The sequence below is a fragment of the Hirundo rustica genome, chromosome 3 (genome assembly GCF_015227805.2).
Source record: "Hirundo rustica isolate bHirRus1 chromosome 3, bHirRus1.pri.v3, whole genome shotgun sequence".
Lineage (NCBI taxonomy): Eukaryota > Metazoa > Chordata > Aves > Passeriformes > Hirundinidae > Hirundo > Hirundo rustica.
Window position 1 is genome coordinate 92,192,275 of NC_053452.1, and position 20,882 is coordinate 92,213,156.

A 20,882-nucleotide genomic window follows, 5' to 3' on the forward strand; every position below is an offset into this window, starting at 1 on the left:
TTACCTGAGAAATGGAAGTCCACAGATTTTTTTTTTTTAAACACCAAATAGAAAAATGTAATAAAAAAGCTTTTTTTAACTACGACATTACAGAATACTGGCATGCTGTACAAATGTAATTAACCCACTGAAACTTAAACTAGTTGTAGGTTATGTTCAAGGCACCTTTTTTATAAATAGTTTTTAATGTCCATTCTACATTCACACTAGTTTAACCATGTAAACAAGTCCAGGAAAACTCAGATTAAGGTCACTTTCAAATCTATATGCCAAATACTTCAGAAAAATATCGTATTACACAGAAAATTCAATAAAGTGAGACAGATCCATCTGCTGCCCAAACAGTTCAATAAATGCTATGGGGTAAATTATTAACCTAAAAGAAGTTTCCAAAAATTAAAGATAGGTAACATGCAATGCATTAACATTTGTGTTTATAATTTGAAAGTGTACGTAAATGCTGAAAAAATGTGATTTACTACTCCTAGTGCTATCCTATTTTTGAAGGGCCAATCTTTGAAAACAGTATTACCTGAAGTTTAAAAACATCCCCCATCTTCTTCACCCCATGTTTATTAATCTTACAATATGCTAGAATGTATTTTCTTCACAAGGAAAATGTATAAAATTATTCTTACAATATCAACACTATAAACAACTTTCTTGAGACATGTTCTGAACACAGAATTTCTGTAAAGATTTAAGTATAACAACTCTAGAATAATTATTTTCAAAAATATGTACATTCATTCCAATGCTGTAGACCCAAGAAGAAATCCAAGTAAACTCTACAGAAGTTATCCATGAGTCTTTGTCCAGTTAAGACTATGTCCAGCTTTGCCAGGCTTGCTGTATGTCAATATAATCAACAAAATTATAACGTTACTTGTTTTTGTGTAAAAAGTTCCCAAACTTTTGCATAAATCCTCTCAGCTTGTTTTCATTAGGCTGCAATGGGTGGTAAGCAGCTGAGTTGTAGCTGACCATGTGATTACTCCTGCCATAATTATTCCCTAAGGTCTTGCTTTTGATATCTGATAGATGTGAACTGCTGTTGGCTGCATTTCCTGCAGGCTGGCTGGCATTTTCCATCTTACAGAATGGCTCAAAGCGACTATAAACACGCCTTTCACTCAAACGAGATCTCAGCTCTTCCTGGTGCTTTGAGCTTGCCAGCTGTGGTGTCAATGAACTTGCTCTTTGGAGAGCAGAAACAGGAGAGCTTTCAGAAGCAGCATTTGTGGAGACCTCCTTTGCATCTTGATACTGAATCTGTTCTGTATTAAATCTTGGAGTAGATGGATCTCCTGCAGTTTCTATGAACTTACTTTCAAGGGGACACAAGAGAGGACACTTTTTATTGCTCTCATCAGATGGAGGTTTTGGAGATTTTGGTGACTTTGGAGACTTTGGAGACTTTGTTGGACTCACAGTGACATCTTCTTTACTTTTGTTCAAACTACCTTGAGAATTTGATGACGAATTTCTTTTTCTCCTTGGGGAAGAATCTGTCTTATTTTCAGAAATCTTTGGTTTTTGATTCTCATCTTCAGAAACCAATGTGTCAGAACTACTACACATTCTGTAAAAGGCAGGACCTTTGTTTTTTGACAAGTTTTCCTTCTTGTCTGGTGTGAGATTAAGAAGCGACCGCAGTTTCTGGGATCCTTTCTTCAGAAAACTTGGGGAATTCTTACTTTCTTTCTTCGATGTGCAATCCTTACTAGACTCCTCCCTGCTAGCTTCAGTGAGAGCTGCCATGGAGATTGCCCTGCTAGCAGTCGGGCTCTTTAGCTCTCCTTTCAGGTCCTTTTCCTCCTGTGGCAAGTGGTCGGTCACACTATGCAAACTTTTAGCACTCTTCAGCATATCTTCTGGAAGTTTTGGACTAACTGGCTGCTTAAGTCTATGCCTAGTCAATGTGCTGTAAACATAATTGGATGCATGTTTGTTGGTACCAGGATCCAATATGGACTTGGAATTAAACATGGGAAAACTTCTCCTTTTGAGCATATTTTCATTTTGAAGGTTCTTCAAATTTTCTGCATGTTTGTCTGTACACAGTGTTGCATACAAATACATTGATGAGTCACCAGCTGCATTTGAATTTACACTAGGTTTTGTGTCATCTGCAGTCTGAATTCTTTGGGCTTTTGGTGCATCTGATTTGAGTGGAAAGTTTATGCTAAGCTCCTCTGAAGTATTATCTGTTCCATTTTCCACACTCAGAGCATGGTTAGATGTCCCTTTAGGTGTTGCACTTCCCTCTGACCCAATTATAGTTGAATTTGAAGAACTTGCACAGCTGCTTACTTCCTGCTGTTCAGGTAAAGTTGGTTGAAACACCAGTGATGATCGCAAGCGAGAATGAGAGTACAGTGCATGAGCTTTAATATTTTCAGCTGTGTCATAGCCATCATATCTGTCACCCAAGGCTGACCCATTTGACTCTACTGGATAATCTGACTGATCGTTCAAATACGACTTTATTCGCCAGTTACGTAGGAATGATTTTGTTGTGTGCTCCAGGGTTGGCATCCTCTGCTGCAGATGGCGGATATGATTATCTGTCCCATTAAAAGACCTCCGTACAATTGAATTTCTCTCCGCAAGATTTACCTTTGGTCGTGAGAACTGATCAGCAAAACTTTGCTGGGGAATATTGTAGTTATTTGCATATCCTCCTCGTAATGATGACACAATACTAAGGCTATCAGAAGGCATTTTCCAAGTATTTGGTAGATTGTTTGGTCTGTTAATAGCTCTGTTGAGCAATAGGTAAGGTGTCCTTTCTGGCTTTTCCCCAGCATAACTATGTCTCTTCCAGTGCTCATTTTTTTCACTAGGTTGATACTGTTGGATTGGATTTTGAACATTAAAACCTGGATTAAATGGCTGCTTACTATAGGCTTGATTTCTCAAGCCATATTTATCTATTTCATTTACTGCGTATCTTCCACGAGATTTCCAAACAGGATCTATCTGGAGAACATTGTCTTGCCTACCAAACAGGTTTCTTTGGCTAGAAACTGAAGCCAAGGAAGACACTGAATGCTGGTATGTATCATTATCCCACAGCGTCTTGCGACTGTTTACCCGCACTAATTCAGGGGCAAATGAGCTAGGAACAGAAGAACGGGCATACAGTGTCCTGAACTCTTCATCAAAGGATTCAACAAGCTGTCCTGTGATAACTTGAACCATACTGAGGTTGGTTTTTTCAAATGACCACATAAAGCTGAAAGAAGAACAAATTACCATTAGATACAGTTCTTTTGAGCGGAAGTATTACGCTAGTCTTTCTTGATTAGAAAGCTTTTATGCACACATTGGGTTTGTAAAAATATCTTCTAAATAAATAAGTCTAGGGCATGATTCATGTAATTTGGACTCAGAAAGTCTAACACCAGTTAAATTCAGATGGAGATTTCCCACTGATTGCAGCTGGAGCAGGAATGAGTCTATAACTACCCTTATAATTGCCCTTATAAAAAATATTCTAAAAAAGGATTCACAAATGTAGAAAAGTAAAATACAAATACCAAATGGAAAAAAATCACTTCTACAAAGTCTATAGCAGGACTGACCTATACCCACTGTATTAACTCTTCAGTCAGAGAATGTTACTGTGTGCTTATGTTGTGAAAAAAATACATTTGAAATAACATGCAGGACTGATTCAGCAATTTTGAGTGTACTTCATTCTAAACATTTTCATAAACATGCATCTCTGAATTTGAAAAAAAGTTTACATTTTCTAATATGCACACTGCATTGGATAAGAAAATTTCTTTTTATTACAATGACAGTGTTTTGATAACGCTTCTTCTCTTTTCTGCTGTAAAAGACTGAACACATGCTCAAAGCTAAGTAGCTGCAGTTAATTTACAGCAACAAAATGAGATAAAATAAATAAACATGTACATTAAGGATGCTGCAACAAGACTATCATGGAGTGCAAAACATATAATTTTTAAATTGCAACGAGGAAAAAATTTGGGTTTTTTATCCTAAATTAATGAATTTATTTGCATTTTTTTTCCAGATGTTAGAAAATATATTAGTTTTGTTCAGAAAAATAACTTACTGATTATGGGGTTTTTTGCTGCTTTTGTATTTTTCAGGAAGTCATAGTGTACCAAGATTAAATCAAATTGTACTGCATAAGTTTTTTTCCATTAATTCTCACAATTAAGAATAACATACAATATTTGAAAAAAAACCCGTAACATTAAATTGAGTTCAGTGACAGAGTTCAGAAGTTCTTTTTCATGTTATAAATCACTAGATTCTTTTACAAAGAAGGCCTAATTTCTACAGAAATTTGTGATTCCAGCCCCTGTGGTGCAAGGTGTTCAAGCAGTGTTGTTTTTCAAACTGGAAAGAGAAAACCTATCCCACTCTCATAGACTATGACGCTGTGTGTAGATGTCAAAGCATGCAGGCTCTCCCTGCAGTCTCTTACCCTGAGTCATTTATGAACTTGTCACTTACCTCACTACTATTTATACACATCAGTCTGAATTTAGGGCTGATGGAGTCTTGGAGGAAATAAAAAGTCAGATTTTCAAAAGCTTACAGTAGTGGAAGTCTATGAAAGGCAGTGGCTGCGGATCTGGCACCCAGGCACTATGCTGGCAGAAACTAACTCACTTGGGCAAAGGAGAAAAGTGCAACATGAAAAGAAGGAAAATGTTTAATAATGTGTGAGTTAAGACAGTCTCTGCTTTAACTTAGGTTTTTTTCCAGTTCTGCAAGGCTGTTAAGTTCTTCCAGCCAGTTTTGCACACACACTGGAAATAAAAAGGAAAACAGAATACAGAAACCTAGTCAAACATAGAGAGAGACACGGGCAATTTTGAATTTGACCATCACATACTAGAGAGTCACAGAATCAGTCTCTAATGTTAGCTTCAGAAGATTATTACATGGAGGAACTATCCAAGATAGCTTATGAAATAATTTTGACACTCACTTTTCTGGAGTGAATGTTAAACAAAAATAATTCAGACAATGTGAGACAAATCAGGAATTTTTTCTTTTTAGCAACCCTCCAGCTGTAGCAAAACCTATATCCTTTATTTCTTATTCATGAAATATGAACAGAGGATCTCAGGCTTAGCAATAATATCTGTGAAAACTTGTTAAATTACAGAAAACATACTGAAATTTACCCATGTGATTCCCTAGAAGAATTTTCACAAATACAAAACCCCCAAATTTGCTATAGCAGCAGTACTGAGATGACAGGTATGCTACAGACAGTTCAGTGATTGATCTTACCTGTAAGAACCATATATGACTTTCTTACAGTCAACAAGAATAAATTTTTGTTCCATTTTTCCATGGAATTTTGCTCCTGTTTTAGAATAGTAATCTTGTCCTTTCACTGTCCGCACCCTCATATTCTGAAAAAAACAATCAAAACACTTTACTTCATCTACTATAGTCCATGTTTAACATCAAGGGGCTAAAACTCAGAGGAACAGGAGGAGAAAAGTTACATTATTGTGTATTAGTAAATTCTGCAGGGAATGAAATGCTGATCAAACTTATCGCCTAGGGACCCAAAATGGCCGGTTACTGTTTTGTCTTCAAGACTTATGAGAGTCAAGACTTATCAAGACTAGGCCACAGTAAATGAAATTCCACTTTTCCATAGCCACCACTTCAGAAAAGAGGTTCTGGCAGAAGATATCTTCAACAAGGGAAAGAGGTTTTGTACTGTAAAAAAAAAATCCTTTCCATCAGCTGATGCACATGTTTATATGATTTCCAAGTATCTCAGCTAATCATAGGGAACACTTAAAAGAGCCAGGATCACTTTTATTTTGATTGAACAAGACTGTTGTGTCTACAAATACATATACCCTACTCTGGGATGACCCACTGAATAATACCACTTGGTGACAGAATGCCTTGCAGTTTTATCACCAATAAAATTTATCTATCAGCTTTGCACCATGAGATCTATCACATTTATAAATTCAGAGACACTAACACAATATGCATAAGTAGCATGAAATCAATGCAGCAGTTAATTTTGAATTCTATTAAGCTTTATATTTTATATAAACTCAGTAAATGGCACTTGGGAAATTTTCCACAATGTATGTCAAAAATGTGGTCAGTTTTTTCCCAGACTCCTGATGAAACAGATTCAGCTAAGTCAGCATCTTGTAATTTTTCTCTCTCTCTCTACTGTCACTTAGTTTTTTACGCTCATAAATAGAAAATTTGAAAGATGTTGTTTCTACATCTTATGGACTGTACTAATGATTATGTTCAAAAAGTTCTTATGGGGATGTAGAAAAAAAGGCACATTTAACAGAAATTATTACACAAAAGGTGCTTATTTATAGAAAAACTAAAATTTATATTCAATACAAACCAACCTACAAGCATCTACCCCATGTAACCATGAGATACAATCCTTCACAAGACATAAAAGCAGCTTGGAATATAACTGTGAATGATCACAATATTTACTGTGGTTTCCAGCCTTGGAATAGTTTTTTTAGCAACCCTAAGTTTTCCAGTGGGAGTAAAACACGTAATTTAGCATTGGCAGTAAAAACCAAGAAACTACACAATTATTACATACTTTATACATATGGAAATGACGGAATGTAAGACCTGTGAAAGACAGGAATGTCATGCTTCACAGGACTGCTACAAGGGCAGGCTGCAGGTCACAACAGATGTGCTCTGTAAAGGTCAGCTACAGGTGGAAGGGCTGTTCATGAAGCAAATGGAAAAGACTGTGTACATGATAAATCCAGCAAAATCAGGAGGATTAAATAAATAGGAAAGGATGGGATGGGATGGGATGGGATGGGATGGGATGGGATGGGACGGGACGGGACGGGACGGGACGGGACGGGACGGGACGGGACGGGACAGGACAGGACAGGATAGGATAGGGTAGGGTAGGGTAGGATAGGGTAGGGTAGGGTAGGGTAAGGTAGGGTAGGGTAGGATAAGATTATTTCAGATGGAAAGGATGTACAATGATCATCTAATCAAATTACCTGACAAATTCAGGACTGACCAAAAGTTAGAGCAAATTATTAAGGGCATGGTCCAAATGCCTCTCAAGCACTGACAGGCTTGGCACATCGACCACTTCCCTAGGAAGTCTGTTCCAGTGTTAACAACTCCCTCAGTAAAGAAGTGCTTCCTGATGTCCACTCTAAACCTCCTGTGGTGGGCTGAACCATTCCCATGCACTCTGTCACTGGATACCAGGGGCAAGAGATGAGCATCTCCTTCTTCAACTCCCACCCTCAGGAAGCTGTAGACAAACTTACGAATTCAAACTTAGAAATTAATTTAAAATTCCAGGCTGTAAAGTATGACTGAGTTTGCAATACAGTGACATAAGCCTTCATTATCTCTGGGAGCACTTCTACATTTGCCTAAAACATATGAAGTCCTAGTAGTCAGAGTTTGTAGGAGTTTTAAGGATAATATCTACTACAATTCATTGAACTTAATCTTTCCAAACAGGAAATCCAAAAAATTAGGAGAAAATATCCATTACATGAAAGCACATTTCCAAATAACACATGCTTTCTAAATCAGTGTATATTTCAGTGTTGGTATCCTGAAACTTTTGTCAAATGAAAAATCAAACCACAGAAGCAAGAGTTACACTTAAAAGCTGCCAAGTTGGACAATTGGGGTTTAACTCAAGCTATCAAAGTTCTTTAAACTTCTTTCACCTTTAGGTGTGTTTTTGCTTTGCATTTTTGTCAAGCTTTGAACACAAATTCAACCCAGTTAAAATGTACAAAGACAGCATTTAAGAACTACTTTTGTTTGTGAGCTATATGTCTAGCAAATATAAAATAGGTCTGGCAAATATAAAACATAAAGTTTATCTCTTAATTAGATAAATAAAAGAAGTATTATCTAGAAGTGCTGTAAAATTTTAAAAGGCAAAAAAATTTAAAAGCAAAAGTACAGGTGGATACTTGGATCTATTTTCAGAAACAAAATAATTAATAACAACCCCATTTACATTACTGAATGCAAGGTTAACATAAATTTGCATCTCTAGCTGCTAATTAGCTTTGCCAACCTAATGCTCTGTCTTTAAGTTTTCTGTGTTCCAATTAGAAGTTTTCTTATTGATGAAAGTGAATTTTGGTTCTTTCCCAACATGATTTTGTTGAAATTTTAACAAGCCCACTGATTAAAATAATTTTTGTCACCAGGAGCTATTCAAACTTTAACTAATTATATTAAAAGCTTTTAATTGAAAGACAAACACTATGGAAATAGCAATTCCTGAAAAAGAAGAAAATACTGAAATTTACCCTTTCTAAAGATAGCTAAAATAGTAACCCCTTATTTTAATAAAATCTTGTGAATTAATAATGAAATTTGCATTTACTTTGATGACTGTTTTACCCAGTTCTATATACCCCATAATTATGTGTGTATTTCAGACTTATATTTAGTTATATTTAATCATATTTATGTCATTATAATTTGAAAAAGGTAACTTGAGAGCAGCTTATACATTTTCAAGTACCCATAACAAACAATGTTGGCCTAAAGACATGCCGGTTGAACACATTAAATCTTACTTAGATAAGGTGTGATCATTATTGGACAGAATATCATTTGGGGATCAATGCTGGAGGCACAACCAAGTCTGATGGCTTGCAAAAAAACCCCTTTGCCTTAGGTACACATAAGTTGAAATATAACTTTAAGTAGGCATATGTAAAAGAGGATTAAAATTCTTTACATCAAATTCCTGGGGGGGGGGGGGGGGGGGGGGGGGGGGGTGTGTTAAAAAAAAATGTAGTCACTGTAGTCGCCCTGTTCTCCTTTGTTTAGCTTCTCTCCATTTTTTTTTCCTCCTGTAGCTTTTTCATCCCTATTTCCTGATTCTGAACTCTTTTCCTCCCTTGGTAGGTCATCCATTACCAGACGGGAACATGACAAGTGCCAGAGACCATGCTCACCTTTCTCACATAACACTTCCTTTCCCTGCACAGTTCATCCAGCATTCTTCAACAGCTTCAAACCCTCTAATTAAGGTGCCAGGAATGCACACTTTTAATAATCACCCAAAATTCCAAATCACCCAAACCATATTTGAGGATATATAGCAACAATGCATTCCACTTGGGATTAGAAGCACTAAACATACACATGCTGAATTACAAGTCCTATCTGGTATGAAATGCTGGGCTTCACCCCCTGCCTGGTTTCATCCTCAGGCTATAGGACTCTCCTAAGAGCAGTGTGCCACTCATCACAGCATCACTGTGGGTAAAGCAATCATTCATTTATGAATGGAGAGTTTGGAAGCCAGAGGATCTTCTCTCTTGTCCAAGAGTTTATAGGACACTCAGGAACATTTAAAACATTCAGTGGCTGCAGTTTAAGGATAGCCATCAGTGCTATCCAGTTAAATGACACCCAATGATGAACAAGAAACAAGCTCTAACCTCTTTTTATGTACATTTTCTGTACATTTTCATTCCAGAGAGTGCCACATAACCATGATTTAAAATTTTGAAGTATTATTCACCACTACACATTTATTTTTCTTAGTAAAATCTCTCCAATATGATAGCTAAGTAGAGTGAGTATATTGGTCTCAAACATTTAATTTCAGCACATTTTATTTGTAGGCACTACTTTTATCAGGGTTCCATTACTTGCCTGTACTTGCTGTCAAGAATATGCACAAAGAAGAAAACGGATGTCTACCTAATGTTTAGCCTAACAGTTTTAAAGGAAAAATAGTCACATTCCTCATATTGTTCCTCATTACTAAAATTATTTATTATCCCGTGCCTCTCTTCTCTAGTGGACAAAATAGGTCATAGTATGATAGAAATAGAATACCAGATTGGAAGGGACCTCAAGGATCATCTGATTCTACTATTCTTTGCAAAAGTACAGTCTGGTCAAGATGGCCCAGTACTTGCCCACTTGAGTCTTAAAAGTGGCTGGTGTTGAGTAAGTCACCACTCACTACCCTGGGTAAATTATTTCAGTGGCTGATTGTTCTCATTGTGACACTTTCCTCTTGCAATCTCTACAGAAGTAACTTGCTCCCAAGATCCTTCGTCCTTCCCATGTGACTCCTTGTATAAAATGAGTCTCCATCTTCTTTGTAGCCTCTCTTTCCATTTTAGAACACAGTGATAACATCTCCCTTTCTCTTCTCAAAGCTGAAAAAACTCAATTATCTCTGCCTTTCCTCATATGGCAGCTTTCTTGGATCATCTTTGTGGCCCTTCTCTGGACTTTCATCATTTTTATGTAGTGGGGAGGAAAAAACTGAACACACTGCTCCAAGTGTGGCATGACAAGTGCTGAGTAGAGTGGGACAATGACTTGTTTATCTCTGGTGGTGACGCCCTTGCTGATGCAGCTCAGCATGCTGTCGCTTTCCTTGCAGGAGCAGCACACTGCAGCTCACACTGAGTTTGTTATCAGCAGAACCCCAGCTGGTTATATCCCAGACTGTGCTGCATTCCTGGATTATGCTTTCCCAGGTGCAAAACTTTATGCTCATCCTCACTGGACTTTGTAAGGGCCTTATTAGCCCACTTTTACAGCTAACCCAGGTCCTCCTGCAGGGTGCCTCTCCCTTCCAAAGTGCCCACTTATTCACTCCGTCTGGTATCACCAGAAAACTTTGTCACTTATCACAGATCACTTATGAGAATCTTAAACAGCATTGGGCCCACAATTGATCCCTGGATGACTCCACTTGTGACAGACTGTCAGTTTAAAAAGTAGCTATTGACCATATATGTGCTGTAAAAATGCCAAGTAGTTTTCAAGTTCGCTTCTACTCTGACTTCAAATATGACTCAATGACCCCTCAAGACTTGACTGGAGTCTGGTCTTTATCACAGAAGTTCGCTCACAGATACAACATCATCCTGCGAGTGGCTATTCAATAACCGAATTTACCTTAGATGTGGAAGTACTGGAAAACTTTTGATGATTTTGGTAACACTGGTGAGAAAAAACAGGCTGCAAGCAGGTCTCAAGAGCAGCTCCTACTGTGCATTTAAACATGCATATCTGGGAGTAGGCTTCACAGAAGGAAAGTAAAATCAATTAATGGTTTTATTTTCTCTTTTCCACAATTCATTAAAAGTACTGAGAGGATTATCAGATAATAAACAGGTCCTGCCAAATTGCTTTCAATATCTTCCTGTAGCAAAATGATTCACTATTAGCAGAAGAGTAAAAAAGAGGTTTCTCCAGAGCATAGAATCTTCACCATGTCTCAACTCATATCAAATAAAATACCTGGCAGTAGCAGAAAAAAAAAAGTAAAAAAATTTACATATTAGTTTCTCAAAAATCCACTGGAAAAAAAAAAGTTTGAATCTGTGGCAACTCTTAATCTTCCTATGCAAAGGAATTGCTGACCAAGAAAGTCAGACCAGTGACAAAGTTAATCAAAGAAGCTTAGGTAGAAGAAAAACAAAACAAAACAAAAAAAACAAACAAAAAAAACCCAAACCAAACCAAACCCCACATTAATTACTGAGGACAAATCTAGTACAAACAGAAAACTAATGAAACTGGAAAAGAGAAATGGGAAAGTACAAAAAAGAAATTATTTGAGCTCCACTGATGGATGTGATGTCAAGATGAATATTAAGTAAAAAAATAACCTACATGAAAAGATGCTGCAGGAAAGACTAAAAATAATCCTAGTAACCAACCCTCTGATTTCATAGTTTCCTATACGGAATTCACAAAATAATGATAGAATATATGGTCCATCCATTTTTTCAGTTATATGTTTCAATAAAGAAGGAAACGTGCCCTGAATGTCAGACTACAGATGAGAAGAACTGTTTGCACAGACATTTAATGAAGACTGATGAACAAAATCCTCTTTTTTTTCCACACAGAAGACTACTTAGTTGTAAATCTGAATTAAAAAATACAGTTTTGTTCATCACCGCATCTTGGATTTTTTTACTGCTTCAAAGGGAGAGAAAAAGAGACAGAGGTCTTGAGTCTGAAAAGCTCTGCAGAAAACTCATCATGAGTGTGTGGTCTAAGAAGCATCATCCATACTCCAACAAGACTGAACCAAATCATGCCAGACAATAACAAGACCAATGCTGCTGGTGCTACATCTTCAGGAAAAGAAACAGATCTATAAAACTCCATTCTCTTCTTGCTTTCACTGAACAGAAGTGCAAGACCAGAAGCCAAGAGCACAAGAAGTTGAAGATGTTTATCTTTTTTCTGAACCTTGAGCGATGTGAAAAAGGGAAAGGGAGAAAACAGCTTCAAAATACTGGCTGTTCTTTCATAATCACCCGCATTTCCCTCTTATCCTCTAAAAAGGCACAGGACTTAATGGAGTAGTAAACTGCTGTTCTCAGAGCAACAGTCACTGGGAGTAGCCCATGGATGAGAGGACCATAAAGTTGAACAGCTTTATTACAAGCTAGACTGGAAACTCGGCACACAACAGGATTGCTGCTTAGCTCTTTGGCACATAATTTTTATTTTCAGATAAAACTCAACATATTCTAAGTTAACCTTGCAGAGTAAAGATATATTTTACTTCTCGCAGCAAAAACCAGAAATGTATAAAACACCATGACACTGAAGAGTCTACATACAAACCTCTCCAATCTACACTAATCCATACAAAACCCACTCTAATCTATGTATATTAATTCTTTCAATCATAGTATAAATACCTAAAAGTCTATAAAACTGCCTTAAAAAGACAACCTTGAATCCAAAGAAGGTAAGCTTTTAAAACAGCTGTGGATACACACTGCATGGAATTAATTTGAAAATTAATTTGAGACATCACTTGAAAGGCACAGTCCTATATTTTTTTATTTTGGAAGGACAAAACTCATTCCATATACAGACACAGGCCATTTTTGGCAACCTCTATGGCATAATTAACCCAAGTAATCAGCAGATGGTGGTATCTAAAGTTCCAGAGTATGGAAGTATTGCCAAATACTGACTTCATGAAGGCACTCACTATCAGTGTTTAAAAACCACCACGCTTTTGGTGGTTTTTTTTCCAGAAGCTCCCACAGCTCTGTGCATTAAGACATCAGAAAGCAATCCCACACTCATAAGCAAGAAACAAGCATGGAAAGTAGAGAAGGACTACTTCTGAGGATGTAAGTCACCACTACAGAGTAAAAATGGGTATAAAGAGTTTGCTTGCAAGCATCTACCAAAATGTCCTCTTTATCCTCACAAATACGCCACATTTCTAGCCAATTCCTGGACTGGATTCTTAAAATAGGTGCTGCTTAAAGAGCTTTCATAATATTTTTGACTGGCATGAACATAGCTTAGCTTGTTACAGAAGCAAGGAGTTTCAAATGGAACTATGAGCTAAGGCAGTGCTACGACCTTTGCAAGGAGACTCTGAGAACATCCTTGGAACTACTGTTAACAGTAGAGTAAATCTAGAAGTATTTATGAAACACTTAGTTCAGTGCAGCTCATGGTTTATATATTCTAATCCCTGATAAACATTTGGGCAGTGCAGGACATCTCGTGAAAATATAAGTGCCATCTTGTTATCTCTCCTACAGGATAAAATTACATATTTAATGTGTAAAAGCAATAGGGTGAAGCACAGACATGAAAATATGGATTTTCAGGAAAACACTAATGAAATAGAATCTCAGGCCTCCTAAAGTGTTTAATGCATAACCTTAAAGAAGAAATCATAAAATTAAGTACACGACTTATTAATTTATCTAAGTTTTATGACTTTATTTGCAGGCAACTACAAGAGAAAGGAAAAAAAAGCTTAGTTTTTCAAACATGCAGTATTCCTAAATACACAATAAAATGAAAATTATTTTATAAATTATAATTAAAATTATGACATTCTATGAAATTCTCTTGTTTTGACACTTGAAAAAGATGCTTTAAAAGAATACATCTGTAGAGTAACTTCTGCTGAGACTGTACCTATTTACACCTCATTGTTAATTTGAAAAATCACTATCCAATAACCACTTTTTGCCATAATAGTCACTTTTCAGTGGACTGTGGAGGAGTAAGTAGTGAATGTTCATGCAAAGGAAGACAGGATGCCTTACCCTGAGCCTCTGAACTTGACAGCCTTGTTTCTCTGTCATCTTCAGAAAGTGACTGAAGTTCGATTCATCAAGCAGGATATAAACTGCAATCCCTCTAGCAGATGCCTCCACAATTTCTCTGAAAATATCCACATCTGTAAACATATCCATAACAATGGCAATGACCTGAATCAAACAGGAAAGACACAAATTACTGTATTGTATAAACTCATATGCAGAATTCTTCACTGAGCTAATACACTAATATTTTTTAAACACTAAAATGTTTTATTTTGTATGTTGTTCCACTTAACCTGAAGGATTTCAAGACCACTGGATCTTCTTTTTGAGAAATCAAGTGATCACCTGTGTGACATTTGTCACATGTACCAAAGTCCAGCAAAAGATTCTGTTGTGGGTTGTCCTGGTTTTGTCTGAAATCAAGCTGATTTTATTCCTGATAGATGGTACCATGCTGTGGCTGGGATTCAGTATAAAAATAATGTTAATAACAAACTGATGTGGTTGTTGATAAGTAGTGGTTACCCCAAGTGAAGGACTTGTCAGTGTTCCATGCTCTGCCAGTGAGCTTAAGTGCATAAGAAACCAAGAGGAAGCACAATTAGAACAGCTGACCCAAAGAGGACAAAGAGATATTCCATACTGCAGGATGTCATGGGCAGTGTATAAACTGAGGGGACTTGACTGGGAGGGACCAATTGCTGCTCAGGGATGGGCTGGGCATCAGTCCATGAGTAGTGAGCAACTGTATTGTGCATCACTTGTTTCCTTGAGTTTTATTCCTCTCTGTCTCCCTCTCTCACCTTTTACTTACCATTATTGTTGTAACTACCAATAGTATTATCCTTATATTATTATTATATTTTACCTTGCTTCAATTATTAAACTGTTCTTTATCTCAACACAAAAGTGTTTACTTCTTTCCAATTCTCTCCTGCATCCCACTAAGGGGGTGAATGAGCAAGTGGGTGTGTGGAACTTTGTTGCTGGCCAGGGTTAAACCATGACACAGATGTGTGTAGTGACTGGTTTTATGAGGAAGAGGAAACCCAGTAAAAGAGAAAGGGAGGGAAAAACAGCAATATGAATGCTGTGGAAAAACCTTCAAAATAAAATTGCGGTATGCATTAAAAAAAAAAAAAAAAGATAACATTTTCATACACAATCTTTCATCATTTTCTCTAAAGCTAATGGCTCAAGAGCTTACGTAGCTAATAAGCAGACACTGAAGAGCTGGAGGCACTCTTACTGGGACAAAACCTCCGCAGCTCATGAGAGCTTGGCTCAAGAAGATCAGCATGTTGAACACCAGCTATTAACACCCTTCAATCCACAGGGATAAAGTAAGTATGTCTGATTTGGAAAAGCAATGTCCCTCTACTGGTATTTTGGATATATATATAAAAATATATAGATAAAGATACAGATATAGATATGTTGTACTGTTGACATATCACTAGTAATTTGGGAAGAACTACTGTTGAAACGTGAAAGGAAATAAGAGGAAGAACCAGTGTCTGTGTAACTTCTAAAGGTAGTGTTTTTATCCACTAGAGCTTTCATGAAAAGTTCCAGTGAGATGTGTCGGGTGCAAATTCAAACCAAATAAAACCTTTCATAGATATCAGAGCAGGTTTTACCATTTTCACTAATCTTTAAACTACCCGTACATCAACTTTACAGGTGTAATTGTTAAGTTGCAAGTACTCATCTTATTCTGGAACTGAAATATTTACCTCACTCAGGTAAATGCTGTTGCACACAACCAGGTAAAAGATGTCTCCAGTCAGTTGTAAGAATTACCTTTTTTGAATCCCACCTGCTTAGAACTAAAAGTTTCATTTATGCCAAACGTATTTAAACCACTAGAAATATAAATGAGAGATGACTTACATAAAATAAAAGTAAAATAACAATGAAAACAATTAGAAAAGGTAAAAATACAACTCTTGGATAAGAGAAAAGGAACAAACTTTGCCTCTTCATTACATGTCACCTGGCAATAAACAGTCTTTACAAATCCAACAGTCAGATAGGAACGGAACAGTATCAAAGAATTCCATTCTTTCAAAAATCTTAGGTAACAAGCCAGTGCATATTTTCTTTATTGATTTTTTGAAAGTAAAACCTAAATGTGTTTTTCTTCAGTACAGAATATATTTCTTTATATTTCTGAAAACACGAATGTTTATCTTGGATCTCATCACTTTCAGACTGCACCTTCTGCTTGGTCTTGTTTCTGAGATATACAGTGTTAATTGAACGAGGCAACCCTATTTAGCAATCTGTGTTGTTTCACTTGCATCTGAGAACAAAACTGCCAAGGTAGATCAAGTATAGGAGGTAAAAAGACCAAAAAATAATCTGTTCTCAAATAGTCTGTTTCATTACCTGTGTCCCCCTTCCTCTGAACTCCCTAATATCTTCCTAGGCTTTCCTTTTCTTCAGATCTTCAAGAAATAGGTGCTCATTGCATTCTAGGTTCAATTTAAATGTAAGAGAAAAATCCTGAATAGATTCATTAGTGTATGAGTACAGGATATGAGTACATGAAATATTTAAAAAAGCAGCACACCTCTCAAAAATCATTCTAACACTTTTCTATGTCAGATACGAAAGATATTCACGTTTGCAGCATTCTGTGGTTGCAAAGGCCACTAAACTGGAAAGATGCAGAAAAAACCCCGCAAGAATGCATCACAAAAACTAAAAACCAACACTGACTAGAATGGCCATATCTATCTTTATGAAGAGGAAGGTAAAGAAATAAACACATAAGCAAGCAGGCTAGTAAGCTGATGACATAAGAAGCATGCATGTGCACTATAGTGTAGATATTTCACTTGGGAATGAGCAGGGGACCCTCTTTGTCTTAACTAGTAGAATTGTTCTTAAACCATTTAGTTTATTAAATCTGGAGTAATTCTGCAAAACATCAAGTAGTCTTGCAAGAAAATGTAGGTTTCACTTCCAGAGTTGGAATAGGGATTATATTTTGAAACCTGAAGCTTGTGCTGTCTGAAAAGTCCTTACCAGAATTTGAGTACATAGATGCAAAGCCACAGTGATGATCTGACAACCAAATGGGCATCCATTTGTGCATTTCCTACAAACCAGAGGTGACTCTTGTTGAACGTCCTCATTAGGAACACTTACTCTTAGCAACGCTAAGAGTAAATCTATTAAACACGAACATAATTAGGCTCGGCTGCTGGAGAAGACTGCCAAATTTGAACAATACATATGACACACATATGATACACAGAATATGTAAAAAGTCATTAAGAGTGATAAGGTGATTTCTGCATACTGATTTCCATAAATCAAAACAGATGTTTGACCATAAATTATAGGTTTTGATTCAGAAAGAGTGGATTCCATAAAGGTCACAGAATAGTCTGGCCTTTAAATGTATTAATTTTTTTTTTATCCTTTTAATAGGGGTCTAGGTACATTTCCCCAGTTTGCCTACTTTTGTAGCAGAAGGGATTATTTTTCAAGACAAAGCAATATGCTATTCAGGGTCCCAAGTTTTGAATAATTAAGGAGACCAAGATTAGGAAATTCATTCAGTGAGGTATACTAAAATGTGTAGCTACCTTTAATTAAAGCTGCAACAACAGCAGCAGGATTAGTTACTTGCTGCACAACTTCTGAAGAAAAGATTTCACTACTGTGATTTTACATTTGTTTTTGCAATTGAAGAGCTAATTTCCACTCTGGTACTTAAAAAAATACAGTGAATTCCAGCAAGGAAGAAAAACTGTAATAACTCAAACTGCAGAAATAGATCAGAAAATTGCCTATTCCATAACTTCTGTTTCTTTTGGGCATAAGAATACTATCCTAAGTCAAGAAAACCTCCTCAAGGCAGAAAGCTCTCCTGTCATACAGGAGACTTCCTTACAAACTTACAAACTGCCTTCCCCCCCCCCACCCCCCCCCCCAAGGATATCTGTTCTCCACAATGCAAAGATCTTTTAAAAAGGAACCACTCATGCTTTTGAAGCAAATACAAGGGCCTTCCAACCATTCCAGGAAAGCTGGATGGGTACAGCAGTTTTCTGATGAAAGCACCAGAATTCTGGGAGAACTTTCCAAACCTTGTCAAACTGATTATCATCCTGATCAAAAATGACCTTCATTTGGGAACAGCTAAGCATGTTACACTTTCAGGGAGGAAAAAATAGTTGGTAGAGCAGACACCTGCTGAGCATAGTATCACATAACACTGAAATTATGCGCAGCAAGAGGGAACTACCACCACCTGGGTAAGTATCAGATAGAAGAGCGCATTTCAATGATCAACTAAAAGTGAAGACAGTGCAGAAAACAGTTTTTTATGCTAGTTTTCCTCTCCCAAAATTAAATTTAAATAATCTTTGATTGTCACTACAAGTTTTTTATCTTATCTACCCTTTTTTTTTTTTTTTTAAAGTGATGAATGTTTTTTAAGCTTAAAATTTGGGTTAAATTACATCCTTACAGAAGAAGAAAATCTACTGAAGTCAATAAGAACAAAATTACTCTTAATAAATCTGACAGTATGCTCAACTTAACTGAAGGCAGCAGTAGAGCCATATGCTATTATTCTGCTTACTGTCTTGACACTAAGACTATGCTTTGCAACCGAAAAGCTAACAACACATTCTACTCTGGCATTAAAAAACATTTAAATACACACAGGAAAGAATAATTTTGTTGAACAGCACTTTTTAAATGCAAATATTCTAAACTATATTTTTCAGTAAGCTGATTTATTTAATTTGCACATTAGTGAGGAAAGTACCATTTTAAAGCTCAGTATCTCTAAACTATCATCACTTTAATACAGAGTTCTTTTAATTCTTTCAAAGTCCTTAAAAATCTTCAATTCCAGTAAATTACCAACTCTTTCACAAAGTACCAGTGACAAGGTTCACGAAAGACACACAGACATTTGTTTTGAAGGTTAAAACAAACTGCTATAGCTAAAATATCCTGCATATCCTTGCTGAACAGGAGATTAAGTACATAGTAACACAGCAACAGAGTGGATAATGCGACACAGTAAATGGAGGCCAATGTTCAGTTCTGTGGCAGCTGTTACGCTACAGGGTAAGTTATTGCTAGTTTGGACCCATTCACGTGTGTTGTATTTGTTTAAATGGTTCTCAGCTTCAAAAACTCACTCTATTCAGAGGCTTACCGAGAAAGAAGTTGCCAATCCCAACAGTTACGCTCATCATTAAACATCTCCTGAGCGTGTCCAGGGAAGGGCCACCAAGAGGGCACGTGCCCTTGTGCAGACTACATAAAGGAGCTGGGTTGTTCAGCCTGGGGCGAAGATGGCTTCAGGGAATCTTGCAGCAGTCCCTGGTACTTTACAGGGAAGCTCTCGAGGGACAAAGTCAGATTCTTTGCAGTGGCGGCAGGACAAAAGACAATGGTCAAACAAAAAAAAGACTGGATATAGGGACATTCCCACAAGGACACCCCCGCAGTACAGCAGGATGCACAGAGTGGTCCAGTTTCCACCCTTGGAAGTTTTCAAGACCTAGCTGGATAAAGCCCTGGGCAACCTGTTCAGATACTACCACCAGCCATGCTTTAAGCAGAATGCTGGGCAGGAGACTTCCAGCTGACCAAAGGCTGCAACCCAATGATTCAGAGATCTTCACTCCCATCACTGTCAAACTGAAAGCAAAATTTGTCATGTTTGGGAGTAATTATAAACTTTGCTGTGAGGCCTAAAGAAAACAGACTATAAAAAGAGAATGATGAGAAATAAAGGAGTTTTTCTGCTTTACTCTTCCATTTTTGGTAAGAAAAAATAAGTGGATTTTCATCTTCACTGAGTTTTAGGACATCAAAATCAACCTGAAATTCAAGCATAAATGTAACTAAAGGCCTTTACTGCTAGTGCTCAGTAAGTCTATCTTGTTCCCTTGACAGTTTCATTATCTCAGCATTACCACTTCTTTCACAAATATGAATTGTGATTCTCTAGGTTATATAGAAGTGTGTATAACTTAACAACTACTCCTTTGCTGTACACAGTAAAAATACAGGAGTCCTCTACTAAAACTGCTTCCTCACGGCAGGCTTTACTAGAGACAGCTACCAATACCAATAACCTAGTAAGGAATAATGCTGAAGACCTACCCTACACTGCGAAAGTATTGATTTCTTGTAACCTACACGCGGCTTACTTTGGGCATTATATGACAAAAATCCATATTGCTGTGTGGTGCTTTTGAATGTCACCACCCTTTCTCACCCCAAGAACAAAGAACCACGTCTCTGACAGGATTATTAATTCTATTTTCATTGACCTTTTCTCTGTTACTCTAGTCCTCTTTTTGCAGATCTCTGTTTTGGGCAGGATCTCCTCATGGCACAGGCTCAATGCTATCTGAGTCTGGCCTTTCTCAGAGAGCAGACAATTACAACAGTGCAGCAGGATACAGTGCTGTGTAACATGCTGTTAGGAACAGGAGGCAGGCAGCAAATTGACCAGTGATTTTCTGGCATCATAAGAGACAAATCTGGTGATCAATGCAGACAACCTTCTCTCTAGGAAGCTATATATGTCCCACAAATTATTGTAAATTTTTTTTTCAATTATATTATGTTGGTTTTTATGGCTGAGGGTTTTGATCCAGTTTATGTTTTCTGCAATTCGTATTAAGAGCTCCCTAATAAATCATCTGTTATCCTTACTTTCTGGCACTGTTGCTCACAGCAGAGTGCTTCTAAGACAGAGGTTCATTAATTTGGTATTAATTTCCAAAATTGAAGACA

At 37.0% G+C, this 20,882-nt stretch overlaps 1 protein-coding gene across 1 annotated transcript in view; it reads right to left on the reverse strand.

Moving 5' to 3' along the window:
- Positions 1-882: 882 nt before the first annotated feature.
- Positions 883-20,882, reverse strand: part of FAM83B (family with sequence similarity 83 member B) — a 46,612-nt gene continuing 26,612 nt past the window's right edge. Inside the window, exons 2-4 of the mRNA XM_040059882.1 lie at positions 14,100-14,264; positions 5,284-5,408; positions 883-3,238 (exon numbers count right to left, since the gene is read on the reverse strand). Coding sequence (XP_039915816.1) covers positions 883-3,238; positions 5,284-5,408; positions 14,100-14,264 — 2,646 coding nt within the window. The remainder of the gene's footprint in view (positions 3,239-5,283; positions 5,409-14,099; positions 14,265-20,882) is intronic.